This window comes from Oncorhynchus masou, chromosome 32 (assembly GCF_036934945.1).
Source record: "Oncorhynchus masou masou isolate Uvic2021 chromosome 32, UVic_Omas_1.1, whole genome shotgun sequence".
Classification (NCBI taxonomy): Eukaryota; Metazoa; Chordata; class Actinopteri; order Salmoniformes; family Salmonidae; genus Oncorhynchus; species Oncorhynchus masou.
The window spans coordinates 2160078-2182942 of NC_088243.1; the positions used below are offsets into that span (position 1 = coordinate 2160078).

Here is a 22865-nt window from a genome sequence, read left to right on the forward strand (position 1 = left end):
AGTGGAGGCTGTTATAGCGGCAATGTTCCAACATCTAGTGGAAAGCCTTCCCAGAAGAGTGGAGGCTGTTGTAGCAGCAAAGGGGGGGACCAACTCCATATTAATGCCCATGATTTTGGAAAGAGATGCTCGACGAGCAGGTGTCCACATACTGTTGGTAGTGTCTGTTCGGTCTTACCTGCTCTGGGCTCATGTATAGTTTGGTGCCGACTTGTCCAGTGTGACGGGCGTAGCTGGGCATGGGAGTTAGGGGGCCTGAATCATCTTCATCCTCTTCCTGGTCCATGGCTGTCACCAGACCAAAGTCTCCAACCTTCACCACATCATCTACTGTGAAGAAGATATTGGAGGGCTGGAGGAGCGAGGAGGGAGAGAGAAGGAGAAGAGGAGGGGGAGAGAGGAGAGAGGGAAGGAAGAGAGAGGAGAGAGGAGAGAAGAGAGGAGAGGGAGAAGGAGGGAGGAGAAAGGGAAGGAGGAGAGAGGGAAGGAGGAGAGAGGAGAGAGGGAAGGAGAGAGGGAAGGAGAGAGGGAAGGAGGAGAGAGGAGAGGGAGAGAGAAGGAGAAGAGGAGGGGGAGAGAGAAGAGAGGGAAGGAAGAGACAGAAGAGAGGAGAGGGAGGAGAGGGAGAGAGGAGAAAGGGAAGGAGGAGAGAGAGGGAAGGAGGAGAGAGGAGAGAGGAGAGAGGAGAGGGAGAGAGAAGGAGAAGAGGAGGGGGAGAGAGGAGAGAGGGAAGGAAGAGAGAGGAGAGAAGAGAAGAGAGAGGGAAGGAGGAGAGAGGGAAGGAGGAGAGAGGAGAAAGCGAAGGAGGAGAGAGGGAAGGAGGAGAGAGGAGAAAGCGAAGGAGGAGAGAGGGAAGGAGGAGAGAGGGAAGGAGGAGAGAGGAGAGAGGGAAGGAGGAGAGAGGAGAGAGGGAAGGAGGAGAGAGGGAAGGAGGAGAGAGGAGAGAGGGAGAGAGGAGAGAGGGAAGGAGGAGAGGGAGAGAGGAGAAAGGGAAGGAGGAGAGAGGGAAGGAGGAGAGAGGAGAAAGGGAAGGAGGAGAGAGGGAAGGAGGAGAGAGGAGAGAGGGGAGGAGGAGAGAGGAGAGAGGGGAAAGGGAAGGAGGAGAGAGGAGGGGGAGAGAGAGAATTGTTAGATACTGGTGAAGGTAGGGCTGGGGATTGTGTGGGTGGGTGTCCATCTGTCTGTGCATGCGTCTTCATTCCTGTGTGTGTGTGTATCTGTGTCGATGTCCTCACCTTGAGGTCTCTGTGCATCAGGCCTTTGCTGTGGAGGAAGTGAACGGCTTCAGAGATCTGCAGAAATATGCCCAGACACTGAGAATGTTCCCTGTGTTCAGGCAGACATCTCTGAGACATCCAATCCTTCAAGGTGTCTTTACGACACAGCTGCATCTGAATGTACAGGTAGACTTTAGGAGAGGGCTGGGGCCGCAGAGTTGGGGGGTCCGGGAGGGGCTTGGGGCCAGGCAGAGGGAGGTGGGGCGTGGAGGAGAGGAGGAGGAGGGAGGGATGGAGGGGGAGGAGGGTGGGACGGGTACGGGGAAAGGGTCGGTTCTTCTGGTGTGGGAGGAGGAGGAGCTAGCCTTCTCAGTGAGTGGGGTACTGGCCAATCCAGAGGCTTCTGAGGGGATCATGACCTCAGGGTCAGGGTCGGCGTCACGGTCGCAGCCCGAGTCCTCGAACACGATGTCAAAGGAGGACGAGGTGCAGTCGCTGGGGCCGCGGGGGGGGCATAGCTCAAAGGAGTGGGGAGTGTCTGAAGTCGAGGCCTCTGCGTCTGGTTGGCTATCCAGCTCTGACATCATACTGTCCTGACCAATCAGCAGGGGGAAGGGGATGTCAGTCCCAACTCTGAAGTCCATAACCCCACAGCCAAATCCCATGGCCCCGCCTGCGGATCTGGAGAGCATGGATTGGTCGTGGTCAGTCATGAAGGCCCCGCCCAGCCCTGACGCAGAACTCACAGGGCTGGAGACAGACGAGATGGGCACTTTGACAGACAGCACCTCCATGTGGTCGGGGGAGCTCAGAGGCCAGTCGGTAGTGCTGAGAGAGAGGAGAGGAATATTACCATCGCCATCATCCTACTTCATACATTTTAGGAACGGAAATGGCTTCAACCAACATTAAACAAGATGGAGAATCAATGGGTTCTAGAAACATACAGTTTCTAGTCGGAGGTTTACTTACACCTCAGCCAAATACATTTAAACTCAGTTTACACCTTATAGCCAAATACATTTAAACTCAGTTTTTCACAATTCTTGACATTTAATCCTAGTATAAATTCCCTGTCTTAGGTCAGTTAGGTCAGTTAGGATCACCACTTTATTTTAAAAATGTGAAATGTCAGAATAATAGTAGAGAGAATTATTTATTTCAGCTTTTATTTCTTTCATCACATTCCCAGTGGGTCAGCAGTTTACATACACTCAATTAGTATTTGGTAGCATTGCCTTTAAATTGTTTAACTTGGGTCAAACGTTTTGGGTAGCCTTCCACAAGCTTCCCACAATAAGTTGGGTGAATTTTGGCCCATTCGTCCTGACAGAGCTGGTGTAACTGAGTCAGGTCTGTAGGCCTCCTTGCTCGCACACGCTTTTTCAGTTCTGCCCACACATTTTCTATAGGATTGAGATCAGGGCTTTGTGATGGCCACTCCAATACCTTGACTTTGTTGTCCTTAAGCCATTTTGCCACAACTTTGGAAGTATGCTTGGGGTCATTGTCCATTTGGAAGACCCATTTGCGACCAAGCTTTAACTTCCTGACTGATGTCTTGAGATGTTGCTTCAATATATCCACATAATTTTCCATCCTCATGATGCCATCTATTTTGTGAAGTGCACCAGTCCCTCCTGCAGCAAAGCACCCCCACAACATGATGCTGCCACCCCCTGCTTCACGGTTGGGATGGTGTTCTTCAGCTTGCAAGCCTCCCCCTTTTTCCTCCAGACATAACAATGGTCATAATGGCCAAACAGTTCTATTTTTGTTCAGACCAGAGGACATTTCTCCAAAAAGTACGACCTTTGTCCCCATGTGCAGTTGCAAACCGTAGTCTGGCTTTTTTATGTAGGTTTTGGAGCAGTGGCTTCTTCCTTGCTGAGTGGCCTTTCATGTCGATATAGGACTCGTTTTACTGTGGATATAGATACTTTTGTACCTGTTTCCTCCAGCATCTTCACAAGGTCCTTTGCTGTTGTTCTGGGATTGATTTGCACTTTTCACACCAAAGTACGTAAATCTCTAGGAGACAGAACGCGTCTCCTTCCTGAGCGATATGACGGCTGCGTGGTCCCGTGGTGTTTATACTTGCGTACTATTGTTTGTACAGATTGTTGGAAAAATGACTTGTGTCATGCACAAAGTAGATGTCCTAGCTGACTTGACAAAACTATAGTTTGTTAACAAGACATTTGTGGAGTGGTTGAAAAAATGAGTTTTAATGAATCCAACATAAGTGTATGTAAACTTCCGGCTTCAACTGTAGCTGTGACTCTCGCTCAATTAATAGCAGTCCATTTCTGACTAAAAGTTCCCCCCCAGCCAGGCCTTAGGGGGGGGCTCTCCTGCCTGGTGTTACACTGTAATAGTTCCTACCTGGTGTGACATCATTATGGTTCCTACCTCTCCTCCAGCCAGCGCTGGGTCCTGTCCCTCCTGCCAGCCCTCTGGAGGGCTCCCCTGCCTGGTGTTACACTGTAATAGTTCCTACCTGGTGTCACATCATTATGGTTCCTACCTCTCCTCCAGCCAGCGCTGGTCCTGTCCCTCCTGCCAGCCCTCTGGAGGGCTCTCCTGCCTGGTGCTACACTGTAATAGTTCCTACCTGGTGTCACATCATTATGGTTCCTACCTCTCCTCCAGCCAGCGCTGGTCCTGTCCCTCCTGCCAGCCCTCTGGAGGGCTCTCCTGCCAGGCGTTGAAGTAACGGATGATCCCTGGGTGTTCCAGCTTGGCCAGAGCCTTCACCTCTCTCATCACCTTCTCCCTGGCCAGCTCTCTGTTGGATAAGAGCTGGTCAATACACAGGCTAGCGGGTTTAGTAAACACAGGTACATCGTTTGTAACAATGCTGAAGCCCGGTACCTGTTGGGAAGGCGGATCCTCTTGATAGCATAGTTGCAGTCGTCCACCTGGTTCCGAGCCTCAAACACGACACCAAACCCTCCTCGACCCAGACACTGTACCGGCTCAAAGTCTGTCAGGTACCTGGGAGACAGAAGAGGAGGACTCTATTGTCGAATGGACACAGAGATTTGACCCTTGCTCTTGCTGACAAACGTATGGACAAAGTGGTCCATGTGGTTAGTGTCACTTGAGATGAATGGGGTGGGGGGGTCAGCTGTCCATATGCCCCGTGCCACAGGCAACCACCGTTCCCTCCATACATTTTCAAGTTTTAGTTCCACATGTACAAATACAGTGAAAGGCATATGATCCCAAATCAGCTGCTTCTCTTCCCAGAGAGTGGTATATACTGGGGGGGGGGCTATCAACTACTATACAGTATCAATACTGGGGGGGGCTATCAGCTACTATACAGTATCAATACTGGGGGGGCTATCAACTACTATACAGTATCAATACTGGGGGGGGCTATCAGCTACTATACAGTATCAATACTGGAGGGGGGGCTATCAGCTACTATACAGTATCAATACTGGGGGGGGGGGGCTATCAGCTACTATACAGTATCAATACTGGGGGGGGGGGGGGCTATCAGCTACTATACAGTATCAATACTGGAGGGGGGCTATCAGCTACTATACAGTATCAATACTGGGGGGGGGGGGCTATCAGCTACTATACAGTATCAATACTCGGGGGGGGGCTATCAGCTACTATACAGTATCAATACTGGGGGGGGGGCTATCAGCTACTATACAGTATCAATACTGGAGGGGCTATCAGCTACTATACAGTATCAATACTGGGGGGGGCTATCAGCTACTATACAGTATCAATACTGGAGGGGCTATCAGCTACTATACAGTATCAATACTGGGGGGGGGGGGGGCTATCAGCTACTATACAGTATCAATACTGGGGGGGGGGGGGGGGCTATCAGCTACTATACAGTATCAATACTGGGGGGGGGGGGCTATCAGCTACTATACAGTATCAATACTGGAGGGGCTATCAACTACTATACAGTATTGATACTGGGGGGGGCTATCAGCTACTATACAGTATCAATACTGGGGGGGGGCTATCAGCTACTATACAGTATCAATACTGGGGGGGGGCTATCAGCTACTATACAGTATCAATACTGGAGGGGGGGGCTATCAACTACTATACAGTATTAATACTGGAGGGGGGGGCTATCAGCTACTATACAGTATTAATACTGGGGTCCTGTGTGGCTCAGTCGGTAGAGCATGGTGCTTGCAACGCCAAGCGTCGTGGGTTCGCTTCCCGCTAGGGCCACCCATATGTAAAAGTAGTGGCCCCAGCCGACTTGTAAGTCGCTTTGGACAAAAGCGTCTGCTAAATGGGATATATATATATATATATATATATATATATATACTGGAGGGGGGCTATCAACTACTATACAGTATCAATACTGGGGGGGGGGCTATCAACTACTATACAGTATCAATACTGGAGGGGGGCTATCAACTACTATACAGTATTAATACTGGAGGGGGGGGCTATCAGCTACTATACAGTATCAATACTGGAGGGGGGCTATCAGCTACTATACAGTATCAATACTGGGGGGGGGGCTATCAACTACTATACAGTATTAATACTGGAGGGGGGGCTATCAGCTACTATACAGTATCAATACTGGGGGGGGGCTATCAACTACTATACAGTATCAATACTGGAGGGGGGCTATCAACTACTATACAGTATTAATACTGGAGGGGGGCTATCAGCTACTATACAGTATCAATACTGGAGGGGGGCTATCAGCTACTATACAGTATCAATACTGGGGGGGGGGCTATCAGCTACTATACAGTATCAATACTGGGGGGGCTATCAACTACTATACAGTATCAATACTGGAGGGGGGGGCTATCAACTACTATACAGTATTAATACTGGAGGGGGGCTATCAACTACTATACAGTATCAATACTGGGGGGGGGGCTATCAACTACTATACAGTATCAATACTGGAGGGGGGCTATCAGCTACTATACAGTATCAATACTGGAGGGGGGCTATCAGCTACTATACAGTATCAATACTGGAGGGGGGCTATCAGCTACTATACAGTATCAATACTGGAGGGGGGGCTATCAGCTACTATACAGTATCAATACTGGGGGGGCTATCAACTACTATACAGTATCAATACTGGAGGGGGGCTATCAGCTACTATACAGTATCAATACTGGAGGGGGGCTATCAACTACTATACAGTATTAATACTGGAGGGGGGCTATCAGCTACTATACAGTATCAATACTGGGGGGGGGCTATCAGCTACTATACAGTATCAATACTGGGGGGGGGGGGCTATCAGCTACTATACAGTATCAATACTGGGGGGGGGCTATCAACTACTATACAGTATTAATACTGGAGGGGGGGCTATCAGCTACTATACAGTATCAATACTGGAGGGGGGGCTATCAGCTACTATACAGTATCAATACTGGAGGGGGGCTATCAACTACTATACAGTATTAATACTGGAGGGGGGGCTATCAGCTACTATACAGTATCAATACTGGGGGGGCTATCAACTACTATACAGTATTAATACTGGAGGGGGGCTATCAACTACTATACAGTATCAATACTGGAGGGGGGCTATCAACTACTATACAGTATTAATACTGGAGGGGGGCTATCAGCTACTATACAGTATCAATACTGGGGGGGGGGGCTATCAGCTACTATACAGTATCAATACTGGAGGGGGGGCTATCAACTACTATACAGTATCAATACTGGAGGGGGGGCTATCAACTACTATACAGTATTAATACTGGAGGGGGGGCTATCAGCTACTGTACAGTATCAATACTGGGGGGGGGGGCTATCAGCTACTATAGAGTATCAATACTGGGGGGCTATCAGCTACTATACAGTATCAATACTGGGGGGGGGGGGCTATCAGCTACTATACAGTATCAATACTGGGGGGGCTATCAGCTACTATACAGTATCAATACTGGGGGGGGGGGGCTATCAGCTACTGTACAGTATCAATACTGGGGGGGCTATCAGCTACTATACAGTATCAATACTGGGGGGGCTATCAGCTACTGTACAGTATCAATACTGGGGGGGCTATCAGCTACTGTACAGTATCAATACTGGGGGGCTATCAGCTACTGTACAGTATCAATACTGGGGGGGGGGCTATCAGCTACTGTACAGTATCAATACGGGGGGGGGGCTATCAGCTACTATACAGTATCAATACTGGGGGGGGGGGGCATCAGTATGAGTAGGGTTCCATTTTGGACATAGCTTCAGTGAATCAGTTGTCAGGTCTGTTTTAATGTCAACACCGTACGATACCTGGATACATATTCACTGGGGCGGGTCTCCATGACAACCGTCTCTTTGGGTTCGGCCACCTCAAGGTCATACTTGCTGTCTGTCTGACACTGAGTCTCCGACTCCTTGCGTTGCTACGGAGATCAGGATAGAGACGGGATTATTAATTAACATTGATCCAGAAACAACAATAAACAACAACAAAAAACACTTCTGAACACCCCCCCCCCCTCTACGTACAGGGTCGTATTCACCAGGCACCAAACAGACGGTGAAAACAAACTGGAAACGCCTATCCGTTACGAAACATTTTGCTACGGTGTGCACTAATGAAGAACAGGAAGGACACGTACTGTCTGTGGCTGACATGTGAAGGCGGTGTGTGTTCGTACCCGTATGCACTCCACCGCGGCGGGGGGTTGGAAGAACTTCCTGACTATATAGGTGGTAGCGGCGATACAGAACACCATGGTCCCTAGAATCTCTTTCCACCAGGGTAGTAACAGGACCGGATCCTTCCTCCTCCTCTCCACCGCTGCACCACCGTCCTTCAGCAGAGACACCTCCGCCACGCCGCGTCGCCCACGGTAACGCTTACTGTATTGGTAGTAGTACCCGTTGTCTGGGGAACAGAGAGAGGAACCAGTCAATCAATCAATTAAAACAAACTCAATAACTTGTACTATTATAAATCAACAATGCATTTCCATGTCATTTTTAACAACATGGTAAAATAAGAAGAGGTGGTTAGGATTTTATACTAGGAGGTTATAACAGCATACTAGGAGGTTATAACAGTACAACATGAGGTTATAACAGTACAACATGAGGTTATAACAGTACAACATGAGGTTATAACAGTACAACATGAGGTTATAACAGTACAACATGAGGTTATAACAGTACAACATGAGGTTATAACAGTACAACATGAGGTTATAACAGTACAACATGAGGTTATAACAGTATACTAGGAGGTTAAAACAGTATACTAGGAGGTTAAAACAGTATACTAGGAGGTTAAAACAGTATACTAGGAGGTTATAACATGTTATAACAGTAGGTTCTTACCATATGGGTACTGCAGGACTGACAGTATAACAGGAGGTTATAACATGTTATAACAGTAGGTTCTTACCATACGGGTACTGCAGGACTGACAGAGCTCCGTTGCTGTATTCTTCATGAGAGAACTTGTCGTTGTTCAGACATTTGTCAAACTCATCAGAACCAACCAGAACAGGAGTCCGAGATGGGGAATCTGCGTGAAAGAGACACTGCATTAAAACTCACTCCAGACAGCAGGCTGGACACACTGTAACTCCAGACTGGACACACTGTAACTCCAGACTGGACACACTGTAACTCCAGACAGGACACACTGTAACTCCAGACAGGACACACTGTAACTCCAGACAGCAGGCTGGACACACTGTAACTCCAGACAGGACACACTGTAACTCCAGACTGGACACACTGTAACTCCAGACAGGACACACTGTAACTCCAGACAGGACACACTGTAACTCCAGACAGCAGGCTGGACACACTGTAACTCCAGACAGGACACACTGTAACTCCAGACAGCAGGCTGGACACACTGTAACTCCAGACAGGACACACTGTAACTCCAGACTGGACACATTGTAACTCCAGAGAGCAGGCTGGACACACTGTAACTCCAGACAGGACACACTGTAACTCCAGACTGGACACACTGTAACTCCAGACAGGACACACTGTAACTCCAGAGAGCAGGCTGGACACACTGTAACTCCAGACTGGACACACTGTAACTCCAGACTGGACACACTGTAACTCCAGACTGGACACACTGTAACTCCAGACAGGACACACTGTAACTCCAGACAGGACACACTGTAACTCCAGACTGGATACACTGTAACTCCAGACAGGACACACTGTAACTCCAGACAGGACACACTGTAACTCCAGGCTGGACACACTGCAACTCCAGACAGCAGGCTGGACACACTGTAACTCCAGGCTGGACACACTGTAACTCCAGACTGGACACACTGTAACTCCAGACAGGACACACTGTAACTCCAGACTGGACACACTGTAACTCCAGACAGCAGGCTGGACACACTGTAACTCCAGGCTGGACACACTGTAACTCCAGACTGGACACACTGTAACTCCAGACAGGACACACTGTAACTCCAGACAGGACACACTGTAACTCCAGACAGCAGGCTGGACACACTGTAACTCCAGACTGGACACACTGTAACTACAGACAGGACACACTGTAACTCCAGACAGCAGGCTGGACACACTAACTCCAGACAGCAGGCTGGACACACTGTAACTCCAGACAGGACACACTGTAACTCCAGAGAGCAGGCTGGACACACTGTAACTCCAGACTGGACACACTGTAACTCCAGGCTGGACACACTGTAACTCCAGGCTGGACACACTGTAACTCCAGGCTGGACACACTGTAACTCCAGGCTGGACACACTGTAACTCCAGGCTGGACACACTGTAACTCCAGACAGCAGGCTGGACACACTGTAACTCCAGACAGCAGGCTGGACACACTGTAACTCCAGACAGGACACACTGTAACTCCAGACAGGACACACTGTAACTCCAGGCTGGACACACTGTAACTCCAGGCTGGACACACTGTAACTCCAGACAGGACACACTGTAACTCCAGACAGGACACACTGTAACTCCAGGCTGGACACACTGTAACTCCAGGCTGGACACACTGTAACTCCAGGCTGGACACACTGTAACTCCAGGCTGGACACACTGTAACTCCAGACAGCAGGCTGGACACACTGTAACTCCAGACTGGACACACTGTAACTCCAGACTGGACACACTGTAACTCCAGACAGCAGGCTGGACACACTGTAACTCCAGACTGGACACACTATAACTCCAGACAGCAGGCTGGACACACTGTAACTCCAGGCTGGACACACTGTAACTCCAGACAGCAGGCTGGACACACAGTAACTCCAGACAGCAGGCTGGACACACTGTAACTCCAGACAGGACACACTGTAACTCCAGACAGCAGGCTGGACACACTGTAACTCCAGGCTGGACACACTGTAACTCCAGACAGCAGGCTGGACACACTGTAACTCCAGACAGGACACACTGTAACTCCAGACAGGACACACTGTAACTCCAGACAGGACACACTGTAACTCCAGACTGGACACACTGTAACTCCAGACAGGACACACTGTAACTCCAGACAGGACACACTGTAACTCCAGGCTGGACACACTGTAACTCCAGGCTGGACACACTGTAACTCCAGGCTGGACACACTGTAACTCCAGACAGCAGGCTGGACACACTGTAACTCCAGACTGGACACACTATAACTCCAGACAGCAGGCTGGACACACTGTAACTCCAGACTGGACACACTATAACTCCAGACAGCAGGCTGGACACACTGTAACTCCAGACTGGACACACTGTAACTCCAGACAGCAGGCTGGACACACTGTAACTCCAGGCTGGACACACTGTAACTCCAGACTGGACACACTGTAACTCCAGACTGGACACACTGTAACTCCAGACTGGACACACTGTAACTCCAGACTGGACACACTGTAACTCCAGACAGCAGGCTGGACACACTGTAACTCCAGACTGGACACACTATAACTCCAGACAGCAGGCTGGACACACTGTAACTCCAGACTGGACACACTATAACTCCAGACAGCAGGCTGGACACACTGTAACTCCAGACTGGACACACTGTAACTCCAGACAGCAGGCTGGACACACTGTAACTCCAGACTGGACACACTATAACTCCAGACAGCAGGCTGGACACACTGTAACTCCAGGCTGGACACACTGTAACTCCAGACTGGACACACTGTAACTCCAGACTGGACACACTGTAACTCCAGACTGGACACACTGTAACTCCAGACTGGACACACTGTAACTCCAGACTGGACACACTGTAACTCCAGACAGGACACACTGTAACTCCAGACAGGACACACTGTAACTCCAGGCTGGACACACTGTAACTCCAGACAGCAGGCTGGACACACTGTAACTCCAGACAGCAGGCTGGACACACTGTAACTCCAGACTGGACACACTGTAACTCCAGACTGGACACACTGTAACTCCAGACAGCAGGCTGGACACACTGTAACTCCAGACAGCAGGCTGGACACACTGTAACTCCAGACTGGACACACTGTAACTCCAGACTGGACACACTGTAACTCCAGACAGCAGACTGGACACACTAACTCCAGACAGCAGATACAGTCATAGAAGTACGTACGTATGAGAGGTTTCCATCGGATGGTCGGGACGGTGTACGGGTCCGGACCGGGCCCGTTCAGGGCTTTAGATGGGAACCTTTCTGAGATCTTGACGGACGACTGCAGGTACAGCTGGCCCTGATACATACCTGGGAAGGGAGAAGGTTAGCACTGATACCGACAACCAATCATAGGACCTGGGGGAGAGGCTTAGCACTGACAACCAATCACATGACCTGGGGGAGAGGCTTAGCACTGACACTAACAGTCATTATTTTAAAACATCTCCAGCTATGTGAGAAAGTCAATCCCCTGAGAACCGTCTGGTGAATCTGCCAGCAGCTGATAACAAGATGTCTACCTTGAGACGGTCTTCTGATCTACAGCAGGTACAGATGAATGAAATGGCTCCCCCTTAGTGATTGACAGTGTCTGTGATAGTCTGTTACCGATCGTATTTGGTTACCCAGGTATACGCTGGACTCAGTAGCTCCCAAAGCCGCCCCCGTAGTGACTGTGTAGGCCTATGGTGTCTGGTGTTAGCGTCCGGTTTAGGGGTCAGAGTTTACGGTTTTACATACCCAGGTATACGCTGGACTCAGTAGCTCCCCGAGCCGCCTCCATAATGTCCTCCTCCTCCTGCTGCTCCTCCATGTCAGGACGACTGCTGTAGGGCGTGTCATCAAACAGGCTAATGGGCGTTACCTTCCCCCCTCCAACCAACCAGGCAGAGGCTATGGGCGTGCAGAACTACAGGGGGAAACGTGTGTCAAAACTAGGCTGAACACCGAATAGAGAGGTTGGAGATAGCCTGGTCACAGATCTGTTTGTGCTGTCTTGACAATGACCAAAGGAGTTCTCGAGACAGAACAAATACATCTGGGATCAGGCTAGGTTGGAAAACTAACAGTAGAACCGCCATAGGTCAAAGGCCACTGACGTTTGAAAATATCTGCCATGTCCTGCTCGTTCCCTGACTTTACTAGAGCTCTATTAACCTGTTGAGTGTAGGGGGCAGTATTTTGATGTTTGGATGAAAAACGTAACCAAATGAAACTATCTATTTCGCAGGCCCAGAATCTAGAATATGCATATAATTGTCAGATTATGATCGAAAAAACACTCTGAAGATTGCAAAACTGTCAAAATATTGCCTGTGAGTATAACAGAACTGATATTGCAGGCGAAAACCTGAGGAAAATCCAACAAGGAAGTGCTGTTTTTCCTGAAAGCTCTCTGTTTCCATTGGATGCCTTGCCTCCATTTAAAGGGATATCAACCAGATTCCTTTTCCTATTGCTTCCTCAAGGTGTCAACGGTCTTTAGACATAGTTTCAGGCTTTTATTTTGAAAAATTAGTGAGAAAGATCATATCGCGTCATTGGATGGCTGGGTGTTCGCAGAGTTTTGCTTGCGCAACAGAGTGGGGCAGCCATTGTCTCTCCCTCTCCTATTGAAAAAGCTACAGTCCCGGTTGATATATTACCGATTATATATTTTAAAAACAACTTGAGGATTGATTATAAAAAACATTTGACATGTTTCTGTGGACATTACGGATACTATTTGGAATTTTCATCTGCGATGTCGTGACCGCTCGAGCCTGTGGATTTCTGAACATAACGCGCCAAACAAATGAAGGTATTATGGATATAAAAATAATCTTTATGGAACAAAAGGAACATTTATTGTGTAACTGGGAGTCTCGTGAGTGAAAACATCCAAAGATCATCAAAGGTAAGCGATTAATTGTATTGCTTTTCTGACTTTCGTGACCAATCTACTTGGCTGCTAGCTGTTTGTAATATTTTGTCTGCTGAGAGAGATGTCCTTACATAAACGCTTGGTATGCTTTAGCCGAAAAGTTTTTTTGAAATCTAACTCGCCAGGTGGATTTTTTGTGATTTCATGAAAATGTAATATTTTTTGTAATTTAATTTGAATTTGGCGCTCTGCAATTCAGCGTATATTGACGATGGAATGATCCCGATAACTGGGTGGGTGCATCAAGAAGTTAATAATCAAATGTAGAAAAATCAAAACATGTTGTGTGTTTCAGTAGGCCTTTAGAATAATAACAAACATATCCTTGACTCTTTCCAGTGAAGGCAAACAATGTCAGCCCACTGAATGACAAATGGACGACAACGGTGCAAGCTACTTCACAATGTAAATCAGATCGAACTGAATGACGAGGGTGAAGAAGACAATTTAATTTAGAACAACAATATGTGTAATGACGAATTGGTGCCACGCCCATTTCTCAGCGCTCAGGGTAATAATTTGAAAGCGCGTCTTGCGGGTTTGATTACTTTTCTCTTTCACGTTTTACTGTGTAAAAAGAAGCTGCTACAGGACTGTTGTATCTGCTGAAACTCTATTTCCAATCACATGTAAGACAAATGAAAACATGCTGTGTGTTGCCTTCAGAATAATGCAAAACAAATCCTTGACTCTATCCAAGTTGATGAGCGGGAAACATACAAAGCTAGTCAACCTGCCCATTGAAACTACTGAAACTACATTGAAACCACACCTGAACTATACAGGAAACTAATTTCACACATTTTAAGAGAGTCAGCCTATGGGCCAGATGAAATGGACAATAATCTGATGAGTGACACTATTATCAGTTGTCAAATTGAACATGAATAGATAACTGCATATTGTAATTGATAGATGCAGGGAAAGGAGCATCGATTTATCAAATCCTCCTTCGGTCGCATGCAGGTAAAACACGGTGATTTCTATATAGAATCTGAAAGAGCATAATCTGCCGTTTCTATGACACTTCCCTTCGTCAAATAACTCAAAATTCAAGAGGCGCAACTCCATTTACAAATGTCACTTTTTCCACAAAACATGCTGTCACTCAGCACATGACCAGTCGCGCGGCAGCTATGTCTAATGAGCAAAAAAAAGAGTAACATATCAATCTTCAAATTAAAACATGCTATTCTGTGGTCAGTGGATGAATGGGAGACAGAAACCACATAGAAACTCATAATGGAGCATGTGGCTTCAATGAACTGGATGATGAGGAGGACGAAGAGGGTGATTTCCTCTAGAACAATCGCATAATGATGATGAAGAACAGTGGGCGGAATATAAACTGTTCCCAGACCAGCTGTGTTATAGGTGTTATAGATAGGTGTTATAGATGTATAATTACCTGCTGTTCCCAGACCAGCTGTCTTCCAGGACTGTTAATAGGTGTTATAGATAGGTGTTATAGATGTATAATTACCTGCTGTTCCCAGGCCAGCTGTGTTATAGGTGTTATAGATAGGTGTTATAGATGTATAATTACCTGCTGTTCCCAGACCAGCTGTGTTATAGGTGTTATAGATAGGTGTTATAGATGTATAATTACCTGCTGTTCCCAGACCAGCTGTGTTATAGGTGTTATAGATAGGTGTTATAGATGTAGAATTACCTGCTGTTCCCAGACCAGCTGTGTTATAGGTGTTATAGATAGGTGTTATAGATGTATAATTACCTGCTGTTCCCAGACCAGCTGTGTTATAGGTGTTATAGATAGGTGTTATAGATGTATAATTACCTGCTGTTCCCAGACCAGCTGTGTTATAGGTGTTATAGATAGGTGTTATAGATGTATAATTACCTGCTGTTCCCAGACCAGCTGTGTTATAGGTGTTATAGATAGGTGTTATAGATGTATAATTACCTGCTGTTCCCAGACCAGCTGTGTTATAGGTGTTATAGATAGGTGTTATAGATGTATAATTACCTGCTGTTCCCAGACCAGCTGTGTTATAGGTGTTATAGATAGGTGTTATAGATGTATAATTACCTGCTGTTCCCAGACCAGCTGTGTTATAGGTGTTATAGATAGGTGTTATAGATGTATAATTACCTGCTGTTCCCAGACCAGCTGTGTTATAGGTGTTATAGATAGGTGTTATAGATGTATAATTACCTGCTGTTCCCAGACCAGCTGTCCTCCAGGCTGGGTGCTGAAGGCCATCACCTTCCAGTCAGGAACAGACACCTTGATGACTAGGTCTGGTGTCCCAGACCCAGGTGTGTCAGGGTGCGTGTCTGTGGTGGCGTGTCTGTGGTTGTCTGTGGTCTCCTCCATGATAACCTTCTGCCCGCTGCTCCTCTGCTCCTCCTTCCACATGGCCTCGCCGCTCGCCATCTCTCCCTCCAGGAAGTTGCTGGTCAGCTGTTTGTCGGGAACAAACCTCAGCTCAAAGCTCCCCACGCTGAAGTTCCACCTAGACAGAGAACCAGAATGTTACAGTTCCACCTAGACAGAGAACCAGAATGTTACAGTTCCACCTAGACAGAGAACCAGAATGTTACAGTTCCACCTAGACAGAGAACCAGAATGTTACAGTTCCACCTAGACAGAGAACCAGAATGTTACAGTTCCACCTAGAGAGAGAGAGAACCAGAATGTTACAGTTCCACCTAGAGAGAGAGAGAACCAGAATGTTACAGTTCCACCTAGACAGAGAACCAGAATGTTACCGTTCCACCTAAACAGAGAACCAGAATGTTACAGTTCCACCTAGAGAGAGAGAGAACCAGAATGTTACAGTTCCACCTAGACAGAGAGAGAACCAGAATGTTACAGTTCCACCTAGAGAGAGAGAGAACCAGAATGTTACAGTTCCACCTAGACAGAGAGAGAACCAGAATGTTACAGTTCCACCTAGACAGAGAACCAGAATTTTACCGTTCCACCTAAACAGAGAACCAGAATGTTACCGTTCCACCTAGAGAGAGAGAGAACCAGAATGTTACCGTTCCACCTAGAGAGAGAGAGAACCAGAATGTTACAGTTCCACCTAGAGAGAGAGAGAACCAGAATGTTACAGTTCCACCTAGACAGAGAACCAGAATGTTACAGTTCCACCTAGAGAGAGAGAGAACCAGAATGTTACAGTTCCACCTAGAGAGAGAACCAGAATGTTACAGTTCCACCTAGACAGAGAACCAGAATGTTACAGTTCTACCTAGAGAGAGAACCAGAATGTTACAGTTCTACCTAGAGAGAGAGAACCAGAATGTTACAGTTCTAACTAGAGAGAGAGAACCAGAATGTTACAGTTCCACCTAGAGAGAGAGAGAACCAGAATGTTACAGTTCCACCTAGACAGAGAACCAGAATGTTACAGTTCCACCTAGACAGAGAACCAGAATGTTACAGTTCTACCTAGAGAGAGAGAGAACCAGAATGTTACAGTTCCACCTAGAGAGAGAACCAGAATGTTACAGTTCCACCTAGACAGAGAACCAGAATGTTACAGTTCCACCTAGACAGAGAACCAGAATGTTACAGTTCCACCTAGACAGAGAACCAGAATGTTACAGTTCCACCTAGAGAGAGAGAGAACCAGAATGTTACAGTTCCACCTAGAGAGAGAGAGAACCAGAATGTTACAGTTCTACCTAGAGAGAGAGAACCAGAATGTTACCGGTCCACCTAGAGAGAGAGAACCAGAATGTTACAGTTCCACCTAGAGAGAGAGAGAACCAGAATGTTACCGGTCCACCTAGAGAGAGAACCAGAATGTTACCGGTCCACCTAGAGAGAGAGAGAACCAGAATGTTACCGGTCCACCTAGAGAGAGAACCAGAATGTTACCGGTCCACCTAGAGAGAGAACCAGAATGTTACCGGTCCACCTAGAGAGAGAACCAGAATGTTACCGGTCCACCTAGAGAGAGAGAACCAGAATGTTACAGGTCCACCTAGAGAGAGAGAACCAGAATGTTACAGTTCCACCTAGAGAGAGAGAGAACCAGAATGTTACCGGTCCACCTAGAGAGAGAACCAGAATGTTACCGGTCCACCTAGAGAGAGAGAGAACCAGAATGTTACCGGTCCACCTAGAGAGAGAGAGAACCAGAATGTTACCGGTCCACCTAGAGAGAGAACCAGAATGTTACCGGTCCACCTAGAGAGAGAGAGAACCAGAATGTTACCGGTCCACCTAGAGAGAGAGAGAACCAGAATGTTACCGGTCCACCTAGAGAGAGAACCAGAATGTTACCGGTCCACCTAGAGAGAGAACATCAGAACACTGTTAGCTAGAATCCCTCTTACTACGTAACTAACTAGCACTACAGATATAAGGTTAATATAGGACAGGACGTACTGGGGTAATGTCATAAAGATGGTCGGGGTAGGATAGTCAGGTGGATGGGATTTGTGTTTGTTATCACTCACTTCTCCAAGCCGGAGCGTGGTCGCACGGCCCTGACGGTCTTCTGGGTTCTCTGCAGCAGCAACACATCCTCAGGCTCTGTTTCCTCCTCCCCCCAGCGGCTACAGCCAACTGCTGAGCAGATATACCTCAGCTAAGACAGAGGAAAGGGAACAGGAGGGAAGGAAGGAGGAGGGGGAGAAAGAGAGAGAAGGACAAGAAGAGATGGAGCAGGAGAGACAGAGAGACAAGAGGAGATGGAGCAGGAGAGAGAGAGAAGGACAAGAGGAGGGAAGGAGAGAGAGAGAAGGACAAGAGGAGATGGAGCAGGAGAGAGAGAGAGAGACCAGAGGAGATGGAGCAGGAGAGAGAGAGACAAGAGGAGATGGAGCAGGAGAGAGAGAGAGAGAGACCAGAGGAGATGGAGCAGGAGTGAGAGAGAGAGAAGAGGAGAGGAGGGAAGGAGAGAGAAGGACAAGAGGAGATGGAGCAGGAGAGAGAGAGACAAGAGGAGATGGAGCAGGAGAGAGACAAGAGGAGGGAAGCAGAGAGAGAGAGAGACAAGAGGAGATGGAGCAGGAGAGAGAGAGACAAGAGGAGAGGAGGGAAGGAGAGAGAGAAGGACAAGAGGAGATGGGGCAGGAGAGAGAGAGAGACAAGAGGAGGGAAGGAGAGAGAGAGACCAGAAGAGATGGAGCAGGAGAGAGAGAGACAAGAGGAGAGGAGGGAAGGAGAGAGAGAGAGAGAGACCAGAGGAGATGGAGCAGGAGAGAGAGAGACAAGAGGAGAGGAGGGAAGGAGAGAGAGAAGGACAAGAGGAGATGGAGCAGGAGAGAGAGAGAGAGAGAGACCAGAGGAGATGGAGCAGGAGAGAGAGAGAGACAAGAGGAGAGGAGGGAAGGAGAGAGAGAGAGAAGGACAAGAGGAGATGGAGCAAGAGAGAGAGAGAGAGAGCAGAGGAGATGGAGCAGGAGAGAGAGAGAGACAAGAGGAGAGGGGACAGGAGAGAGAGAGAGAGAGACAAGAGGAGAGGGGACAGGAGAGAGAGAGAGACAAGAGGAGAGGGGACAGGAGAGAGAGAGAGAAGAGGAGAGGGGGCAGGAGAGAGAGAGAGAGAAGAGGAGAGGGGGCAGGAGAGAGAGAGAGACAAGAGGAGAGGGGGCAGGAGAGAGAGAGAGAAGAGGAGAGGGGGCAGGAGAGAGAGAGACAGGAGAGGGGGCAGGAGAGAGGGAGAGGGGGCAGGAGAGAGAGAGACAGGAGAGGGGGCAGGAGAGAGAGAGACAGGAGAGGGGGCAGGAGAGAGAGACAAGAGGAGAGGGGGCAGGAGAGAGAGACAAGAAGAGAGGGGGCAGGAGAGAGAGAGAGACAAGAGGAGATGGAGCAGGGGAGAGAGAGAGAAGAAGAGAGGGGGCAGGAGAGAGAGACAGGAGAGGGGGCAGGAGAGAGAGAGAGACAGGAGAGGGGGCAGGAGAGAGAGACAAGAGGAGAGGGGGCAGGAGAGAGAGACAAGTGGAGAGGGCGCAGGAGAGAGAGAGAAGAGGAGAGGGGGCAGGGGAGAGAGAGACAGGAGAGGGGGCAGGAGAGAGAGGACAAATATTTCCTGTTTAAAGTGAAATGCTCAAATCAGCCTACAACATTGTTTTACATGTGAATGTTAGGTATCCTCGTTGAACGTGATGTTGTGAAAATGCTTTTAGAACATAATATTTGACGTTTTTCAAGCTGAGAGATGTGGCCGCGGCGCCGAGCACAAGCTGAGAGATGTGGCCGCGGCACCGAGCACAAGCTGAGAGATGTGGCCATATTGAAACAACGTCATGGGAATGGTAGAGTGTCCACACCTATGTATGGCTTTTGGATCAGACATTGAGCTCATTCAGCTATAGGCTACTTGTACACAACATTAGTAAGCTAGCTAAATGTATGATGTAGATCGCATCGCATAAGACTATCGTCCAGTCAAAAAACTACTTGCACATGTGGTTAGTCTAGTGGTTAGAGTCTAGTGGTTAGAGTCTAGTGGTTAGAGTCTAGTGGTTAGAGTCTAGTGGTTAGAGTCTAGTGGTTAGAGTCTAGTGGTTAGTGCGTTGGGCCAGAACCAGCAGGTAGTCTAGTGGTTAGAGTCTAGTGGTTAGAGTCTAGTGGTTAGAGTCTAGTGGTTAGAGTCTAGTGGTTAGAGTCTAGTGGTTAGAGTCTAGTGGTTAGAGCGTTGGGCCAGAACCAGCAGGTAGTCTAGTGGTTAGAGTCTAGTGGTTAGAGTCTAGTGGTTAGAGTTTAGTGGTTAGAGCGTTGGGCCAGAACCAGCAGGTAGTCTAGTGGTTAGAGTCTAGTGGTTAGAGTCTAGTGGTTAGAGTCTAGTGGTTAGAGTCTAGTGGTTAGAACGTTGGGCCAGAACCAGCAGGTAGTCTAGTGGTTAGAGCCGAGTGGTTAGAGCCGAGTGGTTAGAGCCTAGTGGTTAGAGCCTAGTGGTTAGAGCCTAGTGGTTAGAGCCGAGTGCTTAGAGCCGAGTGCTTAGAGCCTAGTGGTTAGAGCCTAGTGGTTAGAGTCTAGTGGTTAGAGTCTAGTGGTTAGAGTCTAGTGGTTAGAGTCGAGTGGTTAGAGTCGAGTGGTTAGAGTCGAGTGGTTAGAGCGTTGGGCCAGAACCAGCAGGTCGTCTAGTGGTTAGAGTCTAGTGGTTAGAGCATTGGGCCAGAACCAGCAGGTAGTCTAGTGGTTAGAGCGTTGGGCCAGAACCAGCAGGTAGTCTAGTGGTTAGAGCGTTGGGCCAGAACGAGCAGGTAGTCTAGTGGTTAGAGTCTAGTGGTTAGAGCGTTGGGCCAGAACCAGCAGGTAGCCTAGTGGTTAGAGCGTTGGGCCAGAACCAGCAGGTAGAGTCTAGTGGATAGAGTCTAGTGGTTAGAGCGTTGGGCCAGAACCAGCAGGTAGTCTAGTGGTTAGAGCGTTGGGCCAGAACCAGCAGGTAGTCTAGTGGTTCGAGTCTAGTGGTTAGAGCGTTGGGCCAGAACCAGCAGGTAGCCTAGTGGTTAGAGCGTTGGGCCAGAACCAGCAGGTAGTCTAGTGGTTAGAGTCTAGTGGTTAGAGTGTTGGGCCAGAACCAGCAGGTAGCCTAGTGGTTAGAGTCTAGTGGTTAGAGTGTTGGGCCAGAACCAGCAGGTAGTCTAGTGGTTAGAGTCTAGTGGTTAGAGTCTAGTGGTTAGAGTCTAGTGGTTAGAGTCTAGTGGTTAGAGCGTTGGGCCAGAACCAGCAGGTAGTCTTAGTGGTTAGAGTCTAGTGGTTAGAATCTAGTGGTTAGAGTCTAGTGGTTAGAGTCTAGTGGTTAGAGCGTTGGGCCAGAACCAGCAGGTAGCCTAGTGGTTAGAGTCTAGTGGTTAGAGTCTAGTGGTTAGAGCATTGGGCCAGAACCAGCAGGTAGCCTAGTGGTTAGAGCGTTGGGCCAGAACCAGCAGGTCGTCTAGTGGTTAGAGCGTTGGGCCAGAACGAGCAGGTAGTCTAGTGGTTAGAGTCTAGTGGTTAGAGCGTTGGGCCAGAACCAGCAGGTAGCCTAGTGGTTAGAGCGTTGGGCCAGAACCAGCAGGTAGAGTCTAGTGGATAGAGTCTAGTGGTTAGAGCGTTGGGCCAGAACCAGCAGGTAGTCTAGTGGTTAGAGCGTTGGGCCAGAACCAGCAGGTAGTCTAGTGGTTCGAGTCTAGTGGTTAGAGCGTTGGGCCAGAACCAGCAGGTAGCCTAGTGGTTAGAGCGTTGGGCCAGAACCAGCAGGTAGTCTAGTGGTTAGAGTCTAGTGGTTAGAGTGTTGGGCCAGAACCAGCAGGTAGCCTAGTGGTTAGAGTCTAGTGGTTAGAGCGTTGGGCCAGAACCAGCAGGTAGTCTAGTGGTTAGAGTCTAGTGGTTAGAATCTAGTGGTTAGAGTCTAGTGGTTAGAGTCTAGTGGTTAGAGCGTTGGGCCAGAACCAGCAGGTAGTCTTAGTGGTTAGAGTCTAGTGGTTAGAATCTAGTGGTTAGAGTCTAGTGGTTAGAGCGTTGGGCCAGAACCAGCAGGTAGCCTAGTGGTTAGAGCGTTGGGCCAGTAACCAGCAGGTAGCCTAGTGGTTAGAGTCTAGTGGTTAGAGTCTAGTGGTTCGAGTCTAGTGGTTAGAGCGTTGGGCCAGAACCAGCAGGTAGCCTAGTGGTTAGAGCGTTGGGCCAGAACGAGCAGGTAGTCTAGTGGTTAGAGTCTAGTGGTTAGAGCGTTGGGCCAGAACCAGCAGGTAGTCTAGTGGTTAGAGCGTTGGGCCAGAACCAGCAGGTAGTCTAGTGGTTCGAGTCTAGTGGTTAGAGCGTTGGGCCAGAACCAGCAAGTAGCCTAGTGGTTAGAGCGTTGGGCCAGAACCAGCAGGTAGTCTAGTGGTTAGAGTCTAGTGGTTAGAGTGTTGGGCCAGAACCAGCAGGTAGCCTAGTGGTTAGCGTCTAGTGGTTAGAGTGTTGGGCCAGAACCAGCAGGTAGTCTAGTGGTTAGAGTCTAGTGGTTAGAGTCTAGTGGTTAGAGCGTTGGGCCAGAACCAGCAGGTAGTCTTAGTGGTTAGAGTCTAGTGGTTAGAATCTAGTGGTTAGAGTCTAGTGGTTAGAGCGTTGGGCCAGAACCAGCAGGTAGCCTAGTGGTTAGTGTGTTGGGCCAGTAACCAGCAGGAAGCCTAGTGGTTAGAGCGTTGGGCCAGTAACCAGCAGGTAGACAAGTGGTTAGTGCGTTGGGCCAGTAACCGAAAAGTTGCTAGATTGAATCCCTGAGCTGACAAGGTGAGTAAGCTAGCTCACTGCATGGCAATGCCCACAATAATGATAGTCACTTTTGCAGGCAGATCGTGCACACTATGCATGGAACGGTTTTCAATATGGTTTACAGCAAGGGACTTCAGATGTGCCAAACATAGTAGAGGCTAG

The 22865-nt window shown here is 48.5% G+C and overlaps 1 protein-coding gene across 1 annotated transcript in view; it reads right to left on the bottom strand.

Annotated features, from left to right (window-relative positions):
* Window positions 1-22865, bottom strand: part of eif2ak3 (eukaryotic translation initiation factor 2-alpha kinase 3) — a 74203-nt gene that overhangs the window by 12105 nt on the left and 39233 nt on the right. Inside the window, 12 exon segments of the mRNA XM_064953085.1 lie at window positions 179-352; window positions 1236-1448; window positions 1451-2045; window positions 3859-4005; window positions 4092-4214; window positions 7497-7609; window positions 7868-8097; window positions 8614-8736; window positions 11794-11922; window positions 12355-12523; window positions 15714-16014; window positions 17975-18105. Of these exon segments, the coding sequence (XP_064809157.1) occupies window positions 179-352; window positions 1236-1448; window positions 1451-2045; window positions 3859-4005; window positions 4092-4214; window positions 7497-7609; window positions 7868-8097; window positions 8614-8736; window positions 11794-11922; window positions 12355-12523; window positions 15714-16014; window positions 17975-18105 (2448 nt within the window).